Source organism: Mauremys reevesii, linkage group 2, assembly GCF_016161935.1.
Source record: "Mauremys reevesii isolate NIE-2019 linkage group 2, ASM1616193v1, whole genome shotgun sequence".
Classification (NCBI taxonomy): Eukaryota; Metazoa; Chordata; order Testudines; family Geoemydidae; genus Mauremys; species Mauremys reevesii.
Genome location: NC_052624.1, coordinates 227,927,159 through 227,951,365, shown reverse-complemented (window position 1 = coordinate 227,951,365; position 24,207 = coordinate 227,927,159). Strand labels below are relative to the sequence as shown.

At 41.5% G+C, this 24,207-nt stretch overlaps 1 protein-coding gene across 7 annotated transcripts in view; it reads right to left on the bottom strand.

Moving 5' to 3' along the window:
* LOC120398004 (serine/threonine-protein kinase Sgk3) overlaps positions 1–24,207 on the bottom strand; it is an 85,510-nt gene that overhangs the window by 43,062 nt on the left and 18,241 nt on the right. The window contains exons 1-4 of one of the 7 annotated variants that reach the window (XM_039524875.1): positions 16,593–16,711; positions 11,247–11,347; positions 8,740–8,933; positions 4,234–4,442 (exon numbers count right to left, since the gene is read on the bottom strand). In XM_039524875.1, the coding sequence (XP_039380809.1) occupies positions 4,234–4,311 (78 nt within the window). In that variant the 5' untranslated portion in view covers positions 4,312–4,442; positions 8,740–8,933; positions 11,247–11,347; positions 16,593–16,711. Of the gene's footprint in view, positions 1–4,233; positions 4,443–8,739; positions 8,934–11,246; positions 11,348–15,940; positions 16,124–16,592; positions 16,713–24,207 lie in introns of those variants that run through there. The other 6 variants (XM_039524874.1, XM_039524877.1, XM_039524871.1 and 3 more) reach the window with 6 other exon arrangements.

Here is a 24,207-nt window from a genome sequence, read left to right as displayed (position 1 = left end):
TAAATGCCAAAAATCAGTTTCAGAAAAGCCACCTGTTTTGTTTTTGGGGGGCTTATATGTGCATGTATGTACGTACACACACACACACACACACCCCACACAACATTTCTCATTAAGCTACTTGTTTATTACATCTTCATATAAGCATCAACCCAAGATTAACAAATCTTGTTTTCTATAAGATGCAAAATGCTCATTTTGTTTTAAACTGGAGCCTTAAACATCGTAAGACTACTATATGAACTCCATAAGATTAATTCACATTCAGTAGAAGCATCTTGCTACTAGATTCTAAAACACTGATACAGGTCCACTTTGTGGGGGAGGGTGGGGAATGAGGAAAGCCTCAAGTTCAATGTAATGATGCAGGAATGAAAGTGGCCTCATTCTACAGAATGTTAGTCAGGTCTTTATAAGTTAAGAATATATAAACAAGCTGAATCTATACATTTGTTTTAAAAGAAAATACTAAGGAAGCAAGCCTTCATAGTACTGTTAGCCTCCTCCCCCCAAAAAAGCACATGGTTATCACTGAAGATCATCCTGACCCAAGCTTTTGTTAAGTAGTATGTCTTGATGAAAATACAGAGAAAGCTGTACATTCAACATATAAACAATCACTTATCTGTAAGAGCAACTCCTATGCAGGTAGCATCTGTGGAGTTAGACTGCCTAAAAATGTTTTTAGTTGACAATCAAGCCTAGCAAAGAATTTATTTAAAAAGAGTAGTGTCTGCCACTCATGTTTCCAGAAAGGCATAAACTCTAAACCTGTTAACATAACCATCCATTCTGCTTCAACCATGCTCAAACTGCAACAGCAGAATTAGACACCTCCCAAAGAGGAGAAGAGAGATGATGCACCCACAGTTACTATTTATAGTTAAGTGATTATTCTTCTGAAGTATTATCTATGGATTCGCGCTTACAGTGCCATGACTAATGAAAGCATATGAGTTAGTGTAATGGGCTATAAACCCTCCCCTGGAAGTCAGGCCAGGGAGGAGTTAGTTATTTTCCAAAGGAGCCAGGCAAAGCACCTTCTCCAGCCCAGAGAAGTTGGCTAGCCTGCCAGCTGGAAAAGGGAGGATCCCCATCTAGGCTCACCAAGGCACAGAAAAAACAGGAAGGAAAAATTGCAAGACAGTTCTGAGAGAGAAGAAGGAGGACGCACCCAGTCTCACTCCTCCCAGATGTGGTGCTGCTGTTGTAGCCTGAAAGATTCTAGAAAGTGGCTGCTTTACCGAAATCCATGACTGCTCTTTGCTCCTGCCAACCCCAGGAAGGTAATCAAGTCAGGAGACTCTCAGACCAAGATGTAACCAGGAGAGCCAATGAAATTTAAGTGAACGATTATTCCCTCCCTCCCCCAGATTAGGGACAGAGCGAGCACTGCCAGCAATTTCTGCATTAAACTAGCATGGTGGCATGAACCTGGGAAACAGACAGACAGATTTAACCATGTCAGCTAGAACGACTCTTTTCCTCCGATTACCTGCAGCTGAAGTGAGCCTGATCAGGCTCAGCCACCCGGGGAACCAAGATGAGACAAGTCTTAATTTACACATCTATAAAGGGGCCAAAGCAAGGAGGCTGGTGTTTTAAAGGGACAGTATTCTTTTTCCTTTGTTTGCTGGTGTCTGCCACTAGACAGGTCCTATGGCTAAGCACAAAAATAATGGCTGGGCAAATGGATTGTCCAGGTCTCTTCCCATAAATCCTAATTTTTTTTTTAATTAAATGGAGCACATGCAGATCTCTGTTCCCATTGTAATGTTCAAGTCAGCTTCTGACTTCATCCCTTTTAAAATGAAAAGTCAAACCTCTTAGCAAGAACTATTAATCATAGTAGAAGAAACACACCCTCACCTATAAAGGACCCTGTTTTAGATTACTCCCTGACATCAGACCTGCAGTGGAGGCCTCTGGCAGTCACAAGATCAGCCAGTCAAGGGCAGGCTGTTTCTTTTTCTTCTAAAAGGACATCTCCTGCCTTCCCTACTAAGGATACAACTCCTGTATCTTACCACAAAAGCCAAAACACTCAAACTACAAATATGTGGTAGTTTAGCATAGTGTTAAGTATTACTAACTGGTACCATCTTTTTACCTGAGGAGGACATCCCCACCATATTCTGCAGACATGCACTTTTGTCCACATTACTGGCAACTACACTGTTCGACTCCTGTGGGGTGACTGGGAATAGAATGGAGTGGCATCCCTAAAGCTTAGGCCTTTGAGACATTATCCTTTCACCTGCTGGATGTTCAGGAAGTTCAAGAAAAGTGACATCTAAATGCAAGAATCCTCCACATCTTCCTTATGGTTTTTACAATAATGCTTTCCTCATGTGTGTCTGTCTCTCCTTTTAGTAATCCCCTCCTGCAGGCTCAAGGGAGCAATGCCCAGGGGCTCCAGAGAGTCACTGCAATATGGGTTTGCAAGAGGAGAGAAAATAAATGCAGTATAATAGCCATAAAAATGCTCTGGAGGATGCAGGTCTACTATTGAAATTTACTGCACCCATCGCTTCTTGGCTGATAGTGTTATTAAATCCTAAAATATACATGACAAACCCACAAGCTTTGCTGTGAAAAGTATAATTTGTCAGGCTGCTAATTAATCCTTGATATAAAGTGGAAGAGGCCAAAACTGAGCAATATGCTTCCACAGGGAACATTCACCTGGTTAGACTGTGCCTACTGTCACCTCTTCTCTCTAAAATTTCCCCACTGTTGCTAATGTTGGTGCAGCTCCACAAGTAGGAGTGCTTGGGGAGACAGGTCTCTAGGCTACAGCTGATTTTCTGCCTAAAAAGTTCTACATGACCTGGTGCTTAAAACTCTGGGAACTATCATTGTCTTGTGCACTCTAGTGCAATCACTGGTGAACTTACCCCAGCAAGAAATTTCAGGACAAATGTCTAACCACAAGTCTGTAAAGAATTAACATTTAGGCAGTACAATGTGCTAATTTTGTTGGAGGAAGATCACAGACTTTCGAGAGAGCTACTTCTTTCAAAACTACAAAATTGTATGAAATACACTTCCAACACATACCGACCCCCAGGCATTCTCAAACTTTAGCTCTTAAACTGCAAGCTAACCAAACACCCTTTTTCTTTTCCCCACTCTCCCCAAAATAGTTACTTCATGATATACTTGAATATTTACATTGACTACATAAAGTAATATTCTTTCCCTTCTGAAGATAAAGAAAATAACTCTGCTGTAGCCTGAAAACAGACAAACCTTGCACTAGTTTTCATCAGTGAAATACCCTTGGATTTACTAATTATCTAGAAAAATAGAACAAGCTAGTCAGCAGCTCTCAGTTTCAGGAGGAAATTGCACAACAGGGTAATGAATCAGATCACATTTTTGAAAGAAAGAATTAGGATGCATTCTTTATACCCTAACAGACATTGAAGCAAAGACAAAACCACCCAAAACCACTTTACTTCCTATATTAAGTAAGATTATTTGCACCCTTAAACAAAACAAATAAGTACTGCCAACCACCAGATTTTAAAAAAAGCCTGCATGATGTACAAAATATGTCTATCAGGAAACCAAAAAAAAAAAACTGGGGGGGGGGGGGGGAAGACACGACACACTTCCAAGACCATAAGAGTCAGAGAAAGTGAGAAAAAGAGAGAGAGAGCGCGCGAGAGAGAGAATAAGTGATGAGTTTCCTTTTAAAACGTAAAAAAGGACATTAAGAAAACAACTGTAAAGATGTAAAATAAATATGGAGTGTGTATACTCAGGAGCTCACCTTTTTCTCTCTTTCTTTTTTTTAAAAATACACCTCACTCCTTGGGATTTTGTTTTTCACAGAAAAGATGCGGCAACATTTGGATCTGATATGCTAGGGCAAAAAAATCCCCCCCCCCCCCATTTATACACTAAATGCCAAATATGAAAAACAAAACAAACCACTGCAGTTTTGTTTAAAGGGGTATCAAGAATTTGTAAACCAGAACTATATCTACAAAAAGTGACAAACTCTAGAATAAAAATCCTATTCTGCTTGAAGATGCATTATGTAGAGCATTTTGTTCATTATGTCCAGTACATATCATTTACATTTTAGCAAACACTAATTTCTGTCATCAGTATGTGGAGAGCACAATAATAGTCAAATATTTAAGATGTGTGCTAATGTACAAAACAAAACAAAGCACATAAGTTACTTAAGTAGTCTGTCTAGAGAAATGCTAACATACTTACAGTAAACCTCTTTTTCTTCTCTCTATGTTCATCAGAGCTGGGAATGCTAACACTTGGGCAGCTTTCTTTGAGATCCATTTTTATGTACTCTTTGGGCAAGTTTGTGTCAAGAGACTCCACTCAATGTATAGCAAACAGAAGACAATCTCAGCGATACTGATCCAAAATGTGAAGCTTTTCTTGGGAAAATTTAAATTCCATCATGCAACCTTAAAATGTAATTAAAAAGGTAAGATTAATACAGAAACATTGCTCATTTACATAGTTAGAATTAGTTCGTGAGCTCCTTCTCTAGGCAGGGATTATAGCTTCCTATGCAGGTATACAGTACATAGTGCAAAAGTGCCTGATCCTGATTGGGGCCTTTGGACAGTGGGGACAACAGACACTGCTCATCTCTGCAACATACACTCAACCCCTGATCCTACAAGATGTTCCATGCTGGTGGGCTTTTGCCCCCTTACAGAGCCCCATTGACTTCAAAGGGGGCTCTGCAAGGGTTCAAGGCCCCACTGCAAAAACTATCTTGCAGGATCAGGGCCACAGAATGTAATGCACAATTTGGGACAACAAGGCAGACAGATAGATATTTAACATCAGAGTCAAGTTAGTTTTACTCAGCCATAAGAGTTGTATTAAGGTAGGAATAATTTATTCAACATTATTTCTAAATATCTTCAGATGTGCAAGTCTGTACCTCAGGGCACTGCATACCTGTCAGAACACACAGAGAATGTTTAAGGAAAGATCATATGAGGAAAATCTTTCAAATCAAGTTTAAAAGGGACAGAGTTAGTTTTAAAAAGTCACTTCTGTCTGAACATTTACCTGCTGTCGTGACAAGTGAAGCATATGACAACAGTAACTGACAGATTAGAGAGACTTCCCCCAGTTTTGCTTACTTTTGTGCTTTTGACAGCACATTGTCTAGAGTGTTTCATCATTTCCCCTGTACAGACTGTTAGTCAACCTCTCTTCATTTAGACCTTTCAACACAGCAATAGGGAAGGGGGACATTTTAAAAGATAAGAAAATGAAAAAAATATACCTACCAAAATAGGCCAGGGCCAGGTTACTATTTAACTGGTTTTCTGAAGTTTAGATTTCAAGTTAATGGTGTCCTCTTTCACTCACTATCGCTGGGACAGGGACAATTTTGTTGTTGGGGATTAGTTTCCTTTGTGCTAGACACACACACAGGAAACTAATCCCCAACAGGGGGCTCTAAATGTTGCCATAATACAAATATGAACTTTTAAGTAACACACAAGGAGGACCATAAATTGATGCTCAAATTTAACAAAAGAACTCCTGTTCAGGAATGTATGGATATTTCAGTTTTTAGTTTTTTTGTTTTGTTTTTAAATCAAATACAGTTCAACCCTAAGGCACAAATAAAACAAAAAAAAAGGTAACACTAAAATATTAAATATCTAGCTTGTTTCCAAATCTAACTCTACAGGGAGAAAGCTTTCAGGAGTGAAAAGCTCAATATTTAACTGCCATTTTCTCAAAATAGGGAAGTTGAATATGAACTGCATATTTCAGGGCAAAATTTAGAAACAAACAAAAACACCAACTAATTTGATGCAATTCTGCTGTTACAGAGACACCCATGTTTGTGTTGGCAGAAGTGACAAAGTCCTTGGTATCCAATTGAAGAGATTTGGTTTTTTTAATATCCAACTAATAAATCTGAGATGGTTCTGGTTTACTTCTTTCGCTCAAAATCGAATCACCTTGATCTCTTCCAAATCTCCTCTAGTTTCTCCTCAGATTTGAGGAACTTGATCATTAATTATAATTTACAATTAAATAAAAGAAATATTAATATGGTAAAATTATTTAAAATGCAGAAACATCTATAATCAGGGAAATCAAGGTCATTCACTGAACAGCTATATATTCAGTCAAATTTTGTTTTAAAAATTTGACTCCCATTTGCCTTAATGTTTGACTTTCCCAGACGTACTGGTTACTCGCATCAGAGTAATAGTTTTCAAGTTTAATTCAGATATGTTAATAAGTTACATATTCGAATTACATTATCTTCTACACACCAAATCAGCCAGGAATGTGTACCTTTGATGAGCCACTGTTAAAAAGCTGTGTTATACAGTAAACCATAACTACTCTTTTATAAAATTATATTTGGGTGCGTAACCTGTAAGAAGTGTGCTCCCTTACTCCCCACAACTAGTTTAAAATATAAACTAAAAATGTTGCCATTAATATTATACCGCAGTCCTTCCCCATTACCCCAAACATGTATTATTTGGTACAGAAGGCCCCCTAAAAAGTCAATAGAAGTGGTATAATATTTTCAATGATTTACAGAACATTTATGCCCATTTATGGAGCTATTAGTTACACATATACTGCATTTTTCTCATATTGTTTACTTACTAATTTTCCTGGCCATCACATCGCACATTAGAACAACAAGCTTTTTCTGTCTTTCCTTTCCTCACTAACACCATCCTCTGAGCACTGTCAACCTCTCACAAATGGACACTGTGTCTAATCCTACAGTGTTCCTGGAATTTTTGGATTCACCCTCATGTCAATTCCACTTAGAGCATGTAGGGTAAAGATACAGGCCATCCCTCTCACATTCTTTAGATTTCAGAGCCATAGCAGAATGACAGGACACTAAGAGTTGCAGTACTACTGAAAAAAAGGCATGGATTATAAAAAGTCATAGTCCAGAGAGCAGTACTGCACAGATTTGATATATAGCTCATTCTCAAACGTAGAAAGTCCAAGAGAAGAGTCACCAAGTTTGATACAGGATGAATTTACTCATCTTGATCTGGTGGAAAGGAATGAGCAGCTATTGAAGATTTCAAAGAACAGTAAACAAAAATATTTATTCTGCAAGTTTATTGAAGCTTTGCATGATGCAGTTTGCATTTGTTTCCCTGAGGAAGCTACACTTACGATAGCGTTGCAAAACATTAAAATTAGGTGGTAAAATTGGAAAGAGCAATTGCAGCTTGCCTATGAAACTCCAGAAGGTGAAAGCCTTCATACAGCTTCTATTCTCCAGCAGCACTCAACTATCATGGTAACTCCTCAACTGTAACATACAGAAGAACTTCATTTCAAAAAGGTTTTTCCAATTTTTCTTGATTCCTCCACCCCTACAACACTGCAGATTAGCAGGTTTATTTGCTAATTTCAACAGTGCCTAGCACCAGGGCAGCTAGGTGATACAATAAGGAACAGAGGTTGGATGCATCACTCGTTAAAAAAAGAAACACAAACACAATCACACCAGGCAAAGCAAGCATTGCAGTGTGCCTTTAAGACTTTTGTAGACTTTGGCAGCCCACCAGAGAGGAGTGAATTTTAAATAGGAACGGTCAGCTGAGAAAGCTCTACCACTGCTAATAGAGAGTACTCCCCTATGAGGAACAACTCCCATGACAAGTAGAGGGAAAGACGAAAGTCTGACAACCAGACCATAGACCTTGAATTGCACCCAAGTGTACACAGGAATCCACTGCAGATACGTCTCCACACCTTGCAACTCACAGCAGTCGAGAGACATTCAACTGAAGCTCCCACGGGCTGGAAGGGGGAAAGGTGCAGAAGACATCTGCACACAGACGGGCAAAGCTTTTCCAAAGAACTTTTTTCACCAAAAAACACAGATTTGAGTTGACCGAATGTTTTGTGAACTAGTGTTGATTTCAGCAAACTGGTTTGGTTTAAATAAAAAAAAAAACAAAACTGTTTAGAGGAGATGGCGGTTCCCCCTGATAAAACTTTAGCCCAGTGGTTAAGGGACTGGGAGACCTAGGGTTAAATCCCTTCTGGTGCAGGGCCTTGAAACCAGGTTCTCACTTTGTAGGTGATTGCCCTAACTACCGGGCTATGGTGTATTCCAATGTAGGGGAAATCTCAGAGTTTCTTCTGCTGAAGCTGTTTCACTTTGTATAAAATAATGAAATAGTCATTGGACCAGAGTGAGAATATGACTTACAGCCCTCTATTTAGGCCTTCCCTTTGGGAGGGGGAACATCTAGGTTACAGGCCCTGATCCAGTGACAATTTAATACCATTTATACATAGAGGAACAGCTTCAAAAGGAGAGACTGAGAACAATCCATGGATAAATGCTTATAGCCTCATGGTCAGAGCAAGGATTCAAACCCAGGCCTTCAATATCTCAGGTAAGTGCTCCAGGATAAAGGTTATAGGTGGTGGCAACACGCCACAATTTTCTTTGCTAAAACAAAACAAGGTTAAATGCCCAAAACTGAAATAAAGTTTTGTTTGACCTGAACGAAAATTACCCTGCTTTTTCCTGGCTGAAAATCCCCAAAAAGTTTGATTGAACAACCTGAACTTAAAAAAAAATTAAAAAAAAAATTAGGAACTGCCAGTGAAATTAAAAGAGTCAGTTATTTGCACAGCTCTCTGTTGTGAGGTTTGCATTAGAAAAGAAAGGGGCACAGTCTCCTTGGCAGTTTTAAATGAAAAATCATCAAAAGTGAATACCTGTATCTGTCACAAGAGCAGCAACAGATCCATGAATCATTCTGATAAAACGCAAGAATATACACTTGTTAGATAGTGAGACACCCGTTTGTCCACTACCGTTGTCTTTTGCCAAAAAGCATGCCTTTCATTCTTTTCTGGGTTGAATTATATAGCCATTTCAATTTTATCCAGATCCCTGTCTCTCTCAGGAACTGTGAATGCCAGAACAGAACATGGATGTTACAAAAAGCAGACACACAGCTGACTATCCCCATACATATACAACATTGCAGTACAATATATTTGAAAAGCTCAAGTGACCTATTATAAAAACTGAGCAAGATGGATCACTATCAGTATATCCACACAATCTCAATTCCATATTAGGATCTGAATCCTGACCGACAGGAAACCAAGAAATCTTTTCAATCTACCACTGAAGTTGAGTATCAGAGGGGTAGCCGTGTTAGTCTGGATCTGAAAAAGCAGCGAAGAGTCTTGTGGCATCTTATAGACTAACAGACGTTTTGGAGCATGAGCTTTCGTGGGTGAATATCCACTTCATCGGATGCATGTAGTGGAAATTTCCAGGGGCAGGTATATATAAGCAAGCAAGAAGCAGGCTAGAGATAACGAGGTTAGTTCAATCAGGGAGGATGAGGCCCTCTTCTAGCAGCTGAGGTGTGAAAACCAAGGGAGGAGAAACTGGTTTTGTAGTTGGCAAGCCATTCACAGTCTTTGTTTAATCCTGAGCGGATGGTGTCAAATTTGCAGATGAACTGAAGCTCAGCAGTTTCTCTTTGAAGTCTGGTCCCGACGCTTTTTTGCTGCAGGATGGCCACCTTAAGATCTGCTATTGTGTGGCCAGGGAGGTTGAAGTGTTCTCCTACAGGTTTTTGTATATTGCCATTCCTAATATCTGATTTGTGTCCATTTATCCTTTTCCGTAGAGACTGTCCAGTTTGGCCGATGTACATAGCAGAGGGGCATTGCTGGCATATGATGGCGTATATTACATTGGTGGACGTGCAGGTGAATGAACCGGTGATGGTGTGGCTGATCTGGTTAGATCCTGTGATGGTGTCGCTGGTGTAGATATGTGGGCAGAGTTGGTATCGAGGTTTGTTGCATGGATTGGTTCCTGAGTTAGAGTTACTATGGTGCAGTGTGCAGTTACTGGTGAAATATAATATACGCCATCATATGCCAGCAATGCCCCTCTGCTATGTATATCGGCCAAACTGGACAGTCTTTACGGAAAATAGCAGATCTTAAGGTGGCCATCCTGCAGCAAAAAAGCTTCAGGACCAGACTTCAAAGAGAAACTGCTGAGCTTCAGTTCATCTGCAAATTTGACACCATCAGCTCAGGATTAAACAAAGACTGTGAATGGCTTGCCAACTACAAAACCAGTTTCTCCTCTCTTGGTTTTCACACCTCAGCTGCTGGAAGAGGGCCTCATCCTCCTTGATTGAACTAACCTCGTTATCTCTAGCCTGCTTCTTGCTTGCTTATATATACACATACCTGCCCCTGGAAATTTCCACTACATGCATCCGACAAAGTGGGTATTCACCCACAAAAGCTCATGCTCCAAAACGTTTGTTAGTCTATAAGGTGCCACAAGACTCTTTGCTGTTTTCACTGAAGTTGGCTCATCTCGACCTTCTTGACAAACTTCCTTAAAACTGGAAGATTTGTGAGAGGATAAAACTTTACTAGTTACTAATGTCCAAATATGGTTCCATAAGCAAGGTCCTAACCACTTGTCAACCATGGCTAGCTGCTTGCACTTTTGGAGAGAGGAATTAAAAGCTTCACCAATGCCCCCTTCCCAATGACCCTCCTGCTGACTTTAATCCTTCACCATGGACAACACCCCTCTGAAGAGTAGCTGGGTGATATTCTAAGCACCCCCAAAAAGCCCTGTAAACAAAAGGTGGGTGAAAGCCAGCGCCCTCCTATTCTAATACTTTTCCATGGTGATTGAAAACTCACAGGATTCTTTGCTGCTTTTACAGATCCAGACTAACACGGCTACCCCTCTGATATTTTAACAAGTTATCTTACGACAGCACCCAGAGGGCCCAATCAGGATCACAGTCCCATTGTGCAGGATGCTGTACAGACACACTGCAAGAAAAAATGTTCCTGTCCCTCAAAAGCTAAAACTAGATTAGACAGCTTATGTGTACTTCCCATGTTGGCTGTAGCACTGAAATTAACAACCAAACAGCATGCCCAAAGCTCCACTGACAACAATGCTGCTGGTGTTCCCACACAGTAAAGGAAGGGTACCATCTTCCTTTCAGCACTTTGAGCAACAGGAGTAAGCAGACAGGGAGGTGGAGTGGGCAAGAGGAGTGGGAGGGCAGGTGAAAATAAGAGGACTTTTCCAAATTTTTTTTGAAAAGAGAGTCAGCAGGAAAAGAATCTGGCGTGTACCTTTTAAGAGGTAATATAAACAAATATATTAATATAAACAAATGACCACAAGGAGAAAGACATTTGGTGGCTACACTAACCTTTCACCTCTGGAAAGCTAGGTCCAAATCCAGAGCTGGGTCACAAGTGAAATCAAGATTTGGCAAGCTCCAGCTGAGATGGATTCTAGTGCAGGAGGGACCTGCAAGAAATAACGCTGGATAAATAGGAGATATTTCAATTATTTGTCATGGTTAAGAGTTAAAAATACGTTTCACATTCTCTCTTTAAATTTGGCCATAGTATCAGTTTCGGTACATCAAGATAGGATAATCACAGAAAGAAGAGAGCCAGGGACTGTCAGAGGATCACGAGGCTTAAAAAGTATATTAAATTTGTCCATCGCTAGTCTAAACCCTAACAAAGCTACCTAAATTTCAAAAGGGACTTGTTGAATGACTATCTTCAAAATAATTCAGGTTTCAAATAGACCACCCTTTAATACCATGTACATTTTCATTTTATGGACCTTTTTGTAAGTTTTAAAGAGAGTTTTCAACTCTCCTGCTGATGTTTACAAAAATCTGTCTAGCAATGGAGAGTGCAGAGCACTTCCCTACATCCCCAGGCCCAGCCCTCCTCAGCTCTTCATGCATTCCTGCTGGTTGCCATTTCAGTTCTGCTCCCATTACCCTAGGTAATACCCTAGGGAATAGCTTGCACTTGGAGCTCCTTCAGGTAAGAGATGATGAAAGCAATGCTAATTCATAAGACAGGAAGTGCCTTCTGCAAAATGATAAAAACTGAATGAAGACAAACTGCTGTCAAACTGGAAAAAACAAAGTGTGAAGTGTGTTCCTCCTCCCCCCACCCCTTAACCTACAAGAGTGCTGCTGTAAAAACAAAATACCCCCCAACCCCACCCCAGGGGAAACCATCACTCTGCAATAATCTGGTCAAGGTGAAATGTAACTCTTTTGTTATTCTCCCTACAGGAAAGGAAGAGGACAGAGGTGAGTGAGAAAGGTTAAAGAAGAATGAAGAGGAACAGGAATAGGGGATAATTGCCTACTTTGCATCCCCTACCTCAGTCTCACTGGGGAGAAGGAATAAGGGAGACATTTTCTACTTATAATCCCACTGAAGAGTATGCCTCCCCTAGGACACCACCACTTATTTTATCTGTCCTGGGACAACCACTAACTGTTATATGTGAAATTTCAACATCAGGATTCTTGTTTATTGCAAGACAGAATGCAGAGAACTGCAGGCTCCACCACTGTTGAATGACTGTAGTGTGGATCATTATTAGCAACTGAGCATCTGCCTTAAAAGCAGCCCTCTAGAATTGTTAGTGAAGACTTATTTACCCACATCTAGTCCTTAATGATTAATCTCTAGCCATATCCAGAGAATCTGGATGAAGGGATACAACAACTGCAAATGCATTAAGTTAGTCTCAGTGATGAACTATGGGCAGTAAAGTCTGTTCGCACTGGTCATATGCCAACACTTATGTTTTCTGGATTGCTTCCTCAACCTTCCTATGTAGCAGCTCCAATTAATTTAGGCAAATTTTTTCAAAATTTGAGTGCCTAAGGACAAGCTCATAAATATGGATTTAAAGTTTTGGCCATAGTGCCTTGAGCTGCTTCTGACAGATCTTACGATAAAATCTATCCCACTTCCTTTGCTCCAACCACTTGTAGGGAATCCAATTCTGCTTCAGCAGGCAGTCAGGCTTCTGTAAACATAGACCAGAGGGTTGTTATCCCCTTTTTGACTCCATTAACATACATTCAGTCACATTATTCTAGACTATCCTGCCTCTCCAAATTATGAATATGGGATTGGGAGTCAGATCATCGTAAACTCCAACTCTGGCTGGGTTACTGGCTTTGTGTGTGTATTTGGACAAGTCACTTTACTACTTTGTCTCCAGTTCCCATCTGTAAAATCATAGAAACGTAGGGCTGGAAGAGAAGTCAGATCATCTAGTTCAGTGCTGAGGCTGGACCAGGTATACCTCCTAGACCACTGAGAATACTGACATATTTAAGGAAGGTGTTGCAATATTTGTAAAGAGCTCTATAAAAGTATACACCAAAATTTCATAACCAACAGGATATGAGATCTAGAAAATGGAACGTCTCCAGAATAAAAAGCTGATGGGATATGCAGCATCAAATATAAGCATACTCTTCAAATTTAAGTATCCCTAATTCTGCAGAAGTCAATGGAACAGTTAATACTGCCAAATTCCAACAGTGACAAGGGGTGAGGTAATATTTTCGAGAAAGCTTGTCTCTCTATCCAATAGAAGATGGTCCAAAAAATATTACCTCACCCACCTTGTAACTCTAATATCCTGGGACCGATACAGCTATAACAAAATTCCAAGAATGTAACATAATTAAGTAGAACAGATTCAAAGGCAAATCAAGAAGAGCATTTAAAACAAAAACAAACCAAAAAAAACCCTAACTTACAGCAACACAGTACTGTGAGCCCAATTCACCCATATCCAACCCTTTGGGTAGTCACTTACACCAGTGCAAAGTATTACCAAACTCAGAATGATAGTGTTTTACACCCACTCTGCACTGATCCAAATGTCTATAGGGAAATGGTGAATCAATAGTCTTTCCTCAGAGAATGTCAGAATAGATGGCTTAAAAAAAAAATCTAAGGATATAGAATGCATCTATGTTATGCCTACAATACAAGTTGGTGTCACAATTTCTAATGTGGCACGGTTGTGATTTATAATGAAAGGTGCTTATGGAAGTTAGGCATCAAATAGACACCACACATTAAGGCTACCATCAAGCAGGATATAGCTGAGATAATTTATACAGCTTTAAACAGAGTATCAAAGAAATAAAAATAGCAATCCTTTACTGCTGCATACAAATGAAACTTGGGGGGGGGGGACCCAAATCTAACAAGTCTTCCATATTGCATTTTTTTAAAGTAATACAGAAGCCAATTTTGAAAATCACGACAAACACTGCAGACATAAAAAGTTAATATAAAAATACTGAAAATATTAAGATTGTAATAAGCCTACAAGAAAAATTCCAGTTAAAGAGTTAATGGCATTCTCTCTTTAATTCCAAAAGAATCTTCAAGAAAATAGTTACAGAGAATTGTGTGATCTCCTCTTAATTTGAATATTCTTGTTTTTATTAACTCCTGTTACAAGCTTTTAAGATGTATTTTATTAAATTCTCTCATTTAGAGTAGTAAATAGCAGTCACCTGAAAGATCAGATTAATGTTCTGGTGAGCACTACTTAAAAAACAAAAAACACACACACCAATCAAAAAACAAAACAAAACAATGTTTAGGTACTCATGAGACCAGAACAGTTTCATTGGAGTTCTTCTAGTCTATCAGATAAATGGCATTTTCAGTTTAAACATGAAACATATCAAGTCAGCATAACACAACAGCCCCTCTAAATCCAAACTTAGGTATCTCAATGTATAATCATGTTAAGTGTATCTTCACTGAAAGCTATGAAGCACCTGACTGCATGGAGCTAGTGATTTATCTGTGAAATTCCTAGGAGTGTAGTGGTTGTTGGGAGAAGCACAAAGGTCTTGAAACTGCAGACAGAAGTAAATAGTGTGTTGTAATAAGTTTAGCAAGCGATAACACAAATCTCAAAAATAGAGAAATGAGTGACAAACCACATTCCATGTTGAGTTATGGCATGTTCAGAACCAGAGAACAAAACAGAAGGGTATCTTTTGGATGGTATAGGGAAGAGAATTGACCAGCTTCCCCTAACATTTGTATGAAAATAAATTTAAAAAAAAACCCACCTTGTGTTACTGCAGCAAATCTTCAAATACTAATACCTTACAATTTTGTATTAATGGACATAAGTTACATTCCCCCAGGAGACCCAAATTCATATCATGCAATAAAGGGATGCAGGGGAGGATGCAAAGTATTTGTTGTTTTAGAAGGAGCCTTAATGGAGTTCAAACACATCAACTACAGTACAACTGTTAGTTTTCCCCCATAGTTGTAACTTTTCCACAAAATGAGCAGTTTACAGCCATAAGCAATTTTGTACAAGACACAAAGAAATCTCCTGAAGATGGAGTTTTATATCATTACACAGGAGGTGACTACTCCTTTTGCCCATCCCAGGGACTCTGACAGAAGAGAAGTGTACCTACTCAATGACAGGTCCTATTCCCACCCTCAACACCTTGCAGCAGGGGTTGGGAAATTCATTGCATCTTGTTACAAGGTGAAGAAATGACACTGATCTGCTCACCTTAATAGGAAAAAAGTCTAGATAAACAGAAGTATTTTCTGAATAATGTCTCCTTCACTTTAGGAAGGGAGCTCCTCTTCTACCTCCATCCCCCTTAACCCCGGGAGCCCCAAAGCAGCATCTAATCAGAGTACATGGCTCCAAAACCCTTTCTTGCACCCCACACTCAAAGCTCTATCAGAGAGACAGACACCTGACAGCTTGCAAGACAAAGTGCTCAGCTTCCTCTCCCTAGGCGTGCCCATCTGGAGAGCTCTGTAAGCAAGTTGTGTACAAACACACGAATTCTTCCAACAACGACTGCAGGGCATGAGAGGAACTGTCTCCTTTCTGACCATCACACAAAACAAAGAATCCCGAGCTGTTAGTGCTCTTTCAGCCAGAGCAGTTCACACACTCGGCTCCCTATATCACAGGACACTAGAGGACCAGAACGAGAGCCCAATGAAACGCACCACCCACTCCTACATAGAATCCGGCCCAGGACTCAACAATACTAACCTCAAGGTGCAAAAAGCCCCCATCCAGAGTCAGACCTTTCAAGACCTTGGACCAAACCCTAACGAGACAAGACACCGCCCACTGGGGACAGCAGATCAGAAACCACAGCTAAGAGCCTCCGCAGCAGCAGATCTGTTTGTGACCACTAACACCCAGACAGCTGACTGGCGCTGAACGCGCACCACCGCACCCGCAAACCAGAGCGTGAAGCCAGTGTAAATCCAGCGCGGGAGGAGCGCCCCGGCCGGCACCACGGAACCCAGCACACCTGCGAGACGCACGGACACGGACTGCGAGCCATGCCTCGGCCGGAGACGGAGGCGCATTAGTGGTGTTTTAACGGGAAGAAGAACTGGGCACAACTCCTAATCCCCCCCGGCCCCGCGCCCGCCAGCCATCAATCCTCCCCCACAGATGCCCGCCGCTGCCCCCACTCCCGGCTGAACCCCATCCTGTGCAGCATCTGCTGGGACAGGTGCAAGCTGCCAGCCAGCCAGCCTGTCGGGCCACTACAGCGCTGGGCGGGGATGGAGTTAACGCCCTCTCCGCTCCCGGGCGGCGGCAGGACGGGCGACCGGCCGCAGCCCCAGCCCCGCTCCGCCACCCGGCCGGGCGCAACAGCCTCGGGGCCAGGCCGGCGCTTCCCACGCACCTGGCTCCCCCGGGGCCCGGCCCTCGGGGAGGCAGCGCGGCACCCAGCAGCCCGCCGCTTTCCCGGCCCACTTGCCGCGAGCCCGCCAATCCGGGCCCGCGGCGCCAGGTGGCCCCGCCAGGTGGAGGGCGGGGCGGCGCCGGCAGAGCTCGGGGGAAGAGAGGGGACGCCCAGGCGCCCTCTGCAGGGCACAGAGCGCAGGCCTGGCTCGGCTGGGGGCTGCCCGCTCCCCGCTGTGCGGGGCAGACCTACCCCACCCACAGCCTGCCCCTTGGAGCCCTTCCCGTCTGCTTCCCCAGCAGGCACCCCTCCGCCAGTGTAGCACATTGCCTCCACCTCGAGGCATGGGCCCCGGGCCTACTCCATCCCCGTGACTCGGTTCCCCTAGGGCAATACTTTCCCTCGTACTGCCAGCGGTAGCGAAAGGCTCTCCCCGCAGGCATCTTCCCGCTTTTACCTTGCAGCGCACACTGCTCCCTGCCTGCCTGTGCCAGCCACGCCAGGAGCAGCGCAGCTCTCTGGACGCTACGCTGCGAGTTGTTCTAGCTCCAGAGCAGGTGGCTTAGGAGCAGCACGAGTAGGGCGCTCCCACAACTTTGTGGAGCAAATGGAGAAGAGTTCTGCTAGGAAGCTGTACTCGTTAGGACAGGTTGGCTGAATAGGAACACTAGTACAGGCCACTGTTGCATTTCACGCACAAAAGCAGGAAATAATAAACGTATGTCCTGTAGCTATGGGGAAATAGATGGGAAAGAGCCTATAGACTAAACGGACACTCATTTTACTAAGTGATAATCCTCATAAAGCAGATATTAGGCAAAAAAATAATGATTTATAATGCCAAGACAACTAGGTAAAAAATAGGGATGGAAAGCTACTTTTTTCAGTTTAACCCTTTGCAGGCTTTTGTATATGCACCCACATTTAACTACACAAGTGTGTGACTTGCCTTCTAGGACAGCAGGCAGCATAATCATCCATCCTATCAATTACTTTAAATGAAAGTCTTCTGTAACAGTAGAAATAAAGAACTAATACAGGAAGATCAGAGAGTTTTGTGGAAATCTGGCACCACTTTAGGGCAAGATGTTTCCTGTCCTCCTAGTTCTTTACATGTTTCTTGCCAAACAAGCAGTTGTATGACTGTAGACAATGTGCTCAGACACTATTTTTATACCACCCAAATTAAGGGTCAGGTTCCAACACCCTACTCAAACTTAATTGCACTTTATTTCAGAAACTGTCCCACTGAACTCAAGGTGTCACTCATAAATAAGGATATTAGAATGCAGAATCTGGGCCAAAAGATAGGTCTGCTTTGAAATCAGATTCAATGCAGACCTTTACTTTAGCAATGCTATTATTCTGATTTATTCTGCTTGCTAGATCTAGACATGCAGGTGAACATGAAGTTATTAGAGAGCAGGCTAAAACCAGAAAAAAAAATCTATAACAGGAATAAGAATTAGGAAGGGACTGAGCCATGCATGTAATCAACGTAAGTGAACGAGGCCTTGTCTCCATGAGAAAGTTGTAGGGAATTGTTACTAATTTAACTACATCTATTATTGACTTAAGCCACAAACTGAAATGAGAGTCTACCTGTGTCTAAATATAGTCTCTAAGCCAATTTAGTTAAGTAGATACAGTTGTATTGTCAGAGCTTAAGAGGCAAATACTCTTTCCAGCAGTAAATATTAATATGAATGATTGAAGGGACACCAGGGACCCAGACCTAACTGAGCTTTGTGTAGCTCTAATGTGTCTCTCACCAAAAAAATGTTGATCCAATAAAAGATTTCTCTCACCCACCTTGTCCCTCTAAAGGGATACTGATGAGGAAACTAACCCTAGATTGTTAAATAAATTAGACGTTACCTTTATAAATTATAAAAAAAAAAAGAGTATACTCTTTACATTAAACCTGGCTTGGATGTGAAAATGATCTAGTCGGTTTCACTTTCTGTTTAGTGTGTGTGACAGAATGATGCAATATCTGAGTTCCAGAAACACTTCAGGGAAATATTTAAATGCCATTCAAAACTGTTTCCATCAGAACTTACAAAGTCTCAGAAATGTTTCTATTGACCTATTTTGGGTTTGTTTTTTTTAAATCCCTTGTTTTTAACCCAACTTGATTTAACCTGACTAGACATGATATTTCTTTAACTGGAGTCAACACAGCCTTATCATTGAGTACATAGCAAATACATCAATTTGTGAGATCCTGTTTTCGAATCTGCCTGCTGACAGTATTTCACTAAGCTGTCATTCATTGACAGTCGTCCAAAAATCATCCAAAACATAGACACAGTCTGGCATTGTTGAAATACAAAATGTTAATCAAAACACTGAAGTAAAATGCATGCACACAAAAGCTACAAATCAACTCACTAGATCAGTTTCTCTGCTTTCTCTGCCCTTTGTTAGAAATAGCATGGTACACAGTCATGTAACAACTTTTTTTCTTCCTCTTCTCAGTGTTTATTTTAAAGTGGATATTACTGTGTATCCTGACACTATTCCTTAGAATCAGTTTACTTTTCATTTATTCTGAACTGGCAAAGTTTTTGTTCCATGTCACATGTTCATAAAGAATACCTACACAAATTGTGCTATCATTGGTTTCAGAGTAGCAGCTGTGTTAGTCTGTATCTGCAAAAAGAACAGAGTACTTGTGGCACCTTAGAGACTAACAAATGTATGTATTTATTTAACAAATTTGTTAGTCTCTAAGGTGCCACACGTACTCCAGAATTAGAATGATAGCACAAAAAAGCACAGAATTACCTTTGCCAGAAAGGACTTCTGAATTTAAGTCAGTTAAAATAACTTGTTATACCTTTGAGATTGCCAACTAATTCAGTTGGGTTAGACAGAGTTTTGTGACATAAAATAGTTCAGTAGCACTGCTCTTCTAGCTAGCCAGTAGTTTTTGGAGTTTATTATTACTGGGTAGCAAAAAACCGGGTCATGGGACTGACCTACAGTACAGGGGCCTCATCTCAGGGAAGGCTGGTACTACAACACAATTGGTCTGGGGAGGGGCAGAAGAAAAGACACTGGGTTGAACAGGACTGGAAACTACTTGCTCCTCCAACTGCAGGGATGAAAAAATGGGCTCTAACATCTCTTTCAAGATATATAATCAAAAATACATAGTCTACAGAGGACTGTTGTGCCAGCCTGAGTGACCATGGTTGATGGCATAACACCAGGCATTGTAAAGTGAAGTTCCCACGTTTGGCTTAATCCTGAAAAGCCACTACAGGGCAGCCCCATAGGAAGTGCCACACTGAATCAGGGCACATGCACCCCTTTACATGTCAATGGAGAATTTGAGAACAGTGTGCTGGAGTGTGTCCCCCATCCTGGCAACACGGCTGAAGAGCATGCAACACCGCTTTTGAATGTATATCCAAGTTGACCAATCTGTCAGTATCACAGTGGACCACTGGAATGGAGGAAGGTTACTCCTTCCATGGTAACTTGATCGCTTTGTGGCAGATGGGCCTACTGACACCAGTGATGACGATCTTAGGTGAGTTCTTTGACAAAAGCTATCCTGTACCCAGTGCCATTCAGTGTTAACACATTCCATGCGATGACGCAGAACACGCCTCTAAGGTCTGTTTTGGACTTCCAGAAAGTTGGGGTCACCAAGGCTGCATCTTCCCTAAGTGGACTTTGGGTTGTGCCTGTCCTATGAGTGCTCAGCATGCCACTCCTCCTGGGAGTTGGTAATAGCAGGGGCATTGGCCCTGATGCTATTGTCATGGTCTATTATGGTGGGTTGCCACTTCATTTTACTCTGCCTCCTTGGAACTGGGAGGGGAGGGAGAGATGTAGAGGGGTCTTATTTTGGGAGACACCATCCCCTTTGCCAGGAGCTCTTTTGCCAGATGCTGTTGGTTCCTGAAGGCATGGATGACCATTACGAAGATCTAGTTGTTCTTCTGCCCAATGCATTCCACACATGGACAATTGTGGCTCATCCACCTTCACTACTGTAGGAGAACTTGGCCCTCATCCACTGGGTCCATTGTTGGTCTTCACTTTTTACCTAAGTGGGGGCCCTTTTGGACTGAAGGCTCACATTGGCATGGAGAACCACACTCTGAATTAGCGCAGCTTACACCACAACTACTCACTACTCATATAGGGCAGGATCAATCTTATTTTAAGTAGACCCTTTCTCATTATGCTGAAACTATGCTTATTTGCTAGACAGTTTAGTGTTGGCATTTTGCATGCCTTTACATTTAAATTTGTCCAAAGTGAATTACGCAGAATATTTAGCTATCTATTGTAGGATGCTGTGCAGCAACACTCCTGGGAATTGTACAGTTAATTTTTATTTATTTATTTACACTTATGGACATTATTCAACAAGCTCTAAGAGAGAGTACTACAACTTTAGTCTATTCAGGATATTTTATTGTAGATTGTGTAACAGATCAAGACATATGTAAAATTGAACTTGCCTTTTAAATGTGGATTACACATTTCAGCATTCATATTTGTCTTTTGTCCAGTGACTACCTCAAAGTCTGTGTGTGCTAGATAGATAGATACTATAATATACACCAACAATGACTGGAGTATATTATCATAGAAGATTAGGGTTGGAAGGGACCTCAGGAGGTAATCTAGTCCAACCCCCTGCTCAAAGCAAGACCTATCCCCAGACAGATTTTTACCCCAGTTCCCTAAATGGCCCCCTCAAGGATTGAACTCACAACCCTAGGTTTAACAGGCCAATGCTCAAACCACTGAGCTATCACTCCCCAACCCCCATGAACCCTCTACAATATATTAAAAATATTCTTACTCACTATTATGGGATACCTCCCATTTTCAAGTTTTTGCCTTATTTTACACTTTGCTAGAATGAAAATCAGTACACAAGAAAAAAAAAATACTTCCAGGATATATCTCCAACCCCAGCAAGAGTGAGAAGTAATTGTTAAAAGTAAATGTGAAGGAGAAACAATCTTTATTGACAATGCTGTTAAATATGTCCCACATGGCTGCTGCTATTGGCGGAGCTAAAAATCAAAATGAGCAGCAGTGAGGAACTAAAAGGCAGCAATATATTTTTTAAAGTATTGTAGAAGCAGAAATTAGGGATGCAGAGGATTTAGGACATAATCCACCCCATCTCAATGAAGAATTATTCCCTATATGTTTTCTAATATTTTATGGTATTGACAAAAAAACACCACCACAAGAACAACCAAAAAAACCCCACATGTGTAAACTGAATTTTTTAGTTTATATGGATGCACACTGCTTTTTGGGCTAAATGATCAGAAGTCTCAAAATCATTATCCCATCTGTTAGTTACTTTCAATGCTTGGCACAATAGTTTTCCTGTTAACCCTCATCTTCAGTGTAAGTATGTTTTATAGATACATCACATATGGGATATAAAGGGCTTCTAAGTTTTTCTGAATTTTGCAGATGTACCTATCGTATGTTATAAGTATGTTTCACAATTATTAATTTACCCCACCCCTCAAAAAAATCAAGTTGCACCTTAAAAGAACAGACTTTCAAAGATCACTCCAGCCCCTTAAACAGCATATTATCCTATCCTTTCCCACACTGACTCAATCTCCAACCCCAGCTCTTCCCCGGAAAAGCCTAGGAAGATAGGGGAGTCTTGCCTTACCAATCGGGGCCCTGATTAACCAAGATGAGAAGCGAGTATTCTGGCCCTCTCGGAATACCTTATTTACCAGCTTCTTTCTGATTAAGCCATAGACAGTTACCCTTGAGAACCTCCAAATATCACAACTGTTGCAGTATCACACTGGAATGTGAACTATCAAGCAGTGAGAGCTATATTATTTAGGGCTGACATCTTAAAAACTTTACTTGGAAAGCAGCTGGTAGCCATTATAGTTTATTCAGCATTGCTATAGATCATCTTGGTAACACCACTAAACAAACAAGGTTGTGCATCCCATCCTAGCTGCAATTTCTGACTTGAAGCACGTTCCCAGGTAGAGCATAAATGTTGCATAATCTATCCTCCTGGTGACAAAGGCACGGGTAATCAAGGTGAAGACTGCATCTGAAGAGAAAGAGCATAACCCTATTCCCAAATCACAGATAAAAAAACCCCACCACTTGGCAACCACTGGTACCTGGACATCTAAGAACAAGTGGGGAATCCAACAAACCCCCAGATAGTACAGGAACAAACACAAACCCCACAAAGTAATGCCCCAAATAGGTCACCAACATTTCTTCTGAGTGCCTCCTATATGTCCCCATAGTCTTGTCTGGGTTGGGCTTCAACTGGCTAGCCCAAATCTGTGCCCAGTCTATGCATAAGCCACTCCAAATACTAGTAGGATCAGAAAAGATGGAAAAAACAAAAGCTCTGTGTTTCACATGCTGAAGGTATCCCAAACTGTGTACACAGTGAAGCAGTTAGAACTCTGCTTGAGAGAAATCTCAAAGTAGATAATCAATTGCCCAATATTACCCCCTTTGGGACCCCCCCAAAAATAACAGATCAGGGCACTCAGAATAATATTGTTAAGGTGTTAGGACCAGGACGTGGGTGTCTGGCCTAGTGCTCGGAGTGGGAGTTGGGAGCCAGGGAACAGGCCGGGTCTGGATACCCAGAGGTCAGAAGGCAGATAGAGTCAAGTGTCAAGAGGCAGACAGAAGCAGCTTACCATGAAGTCAGAGTCAGGCAGCAGGAATAGGCAGCACAGAGAGTAGAGTCCTAAGCAGGGGAAAACCCAGTTGCATTGACTACTTCCTGTTCCTCTGCTTGATTTAAATAAAAGCTGGGAATCAATCAGAATTTCCATAGTTTTGCCAATCAGATCCCAGGACTGGAGTCCTTTGCCAGAGTTGAGCTTCTAGTTCTGGCAACTATTAACAGGTCACTTGATGGTGGGTCAGAAGAGACTAGCTCTGAAGAGCCCCGTGGACCATGGTTCAAGACCCATGGCCCTCACATAGGGTCTGCAAGTACAGCAATATCATCCTATGGAGTTCACGTCAGAAGCTGTTGATAGGTATAAACTAATCTACATAAACACCTGTTCTCCATCTATTTTCCACAGGAAGCACACCACCACCACCACCAGTGCAGTTTCTGTACCAAACAGATCTATGCTTAAGTTCACTGATATCAAAGAGCCTTGAAGACTTTGTTTGGAAATGGCCATCTCAAAATGCTACACTAAAAGAAGTAGCTTCAAGCCATTTGGAGAGACTGTCTCAGTCAAGAAGTTGTTTGAGCCATGGTCTATAACCACTGCTTCTTCAGAACAAGTTGGTAACTTGACATTCCTCAGGAAGGCACCAATTATGCCCCCAAAAACTTCCCTGCTGGTTTTCACTAGCTAGAAAGAACCCAGATTAACCCATGAATTGTAGCCCTTATATCCCCCCAGCAGCACCTCAGTAAGTACCACATACTACAGTCAAAGCACAGAAGCTCTGTTTTCATCCCCCTAAGAGGTGACTCGGTATAGAACTCAGTGTGAATGAAAATGGTATCACTACACATAATTTAAAAATTCATCAATACAAGAATGGCTCTGTCACCAGATACAAACATTCAGATTCCATCAGCCACTTGGAATCG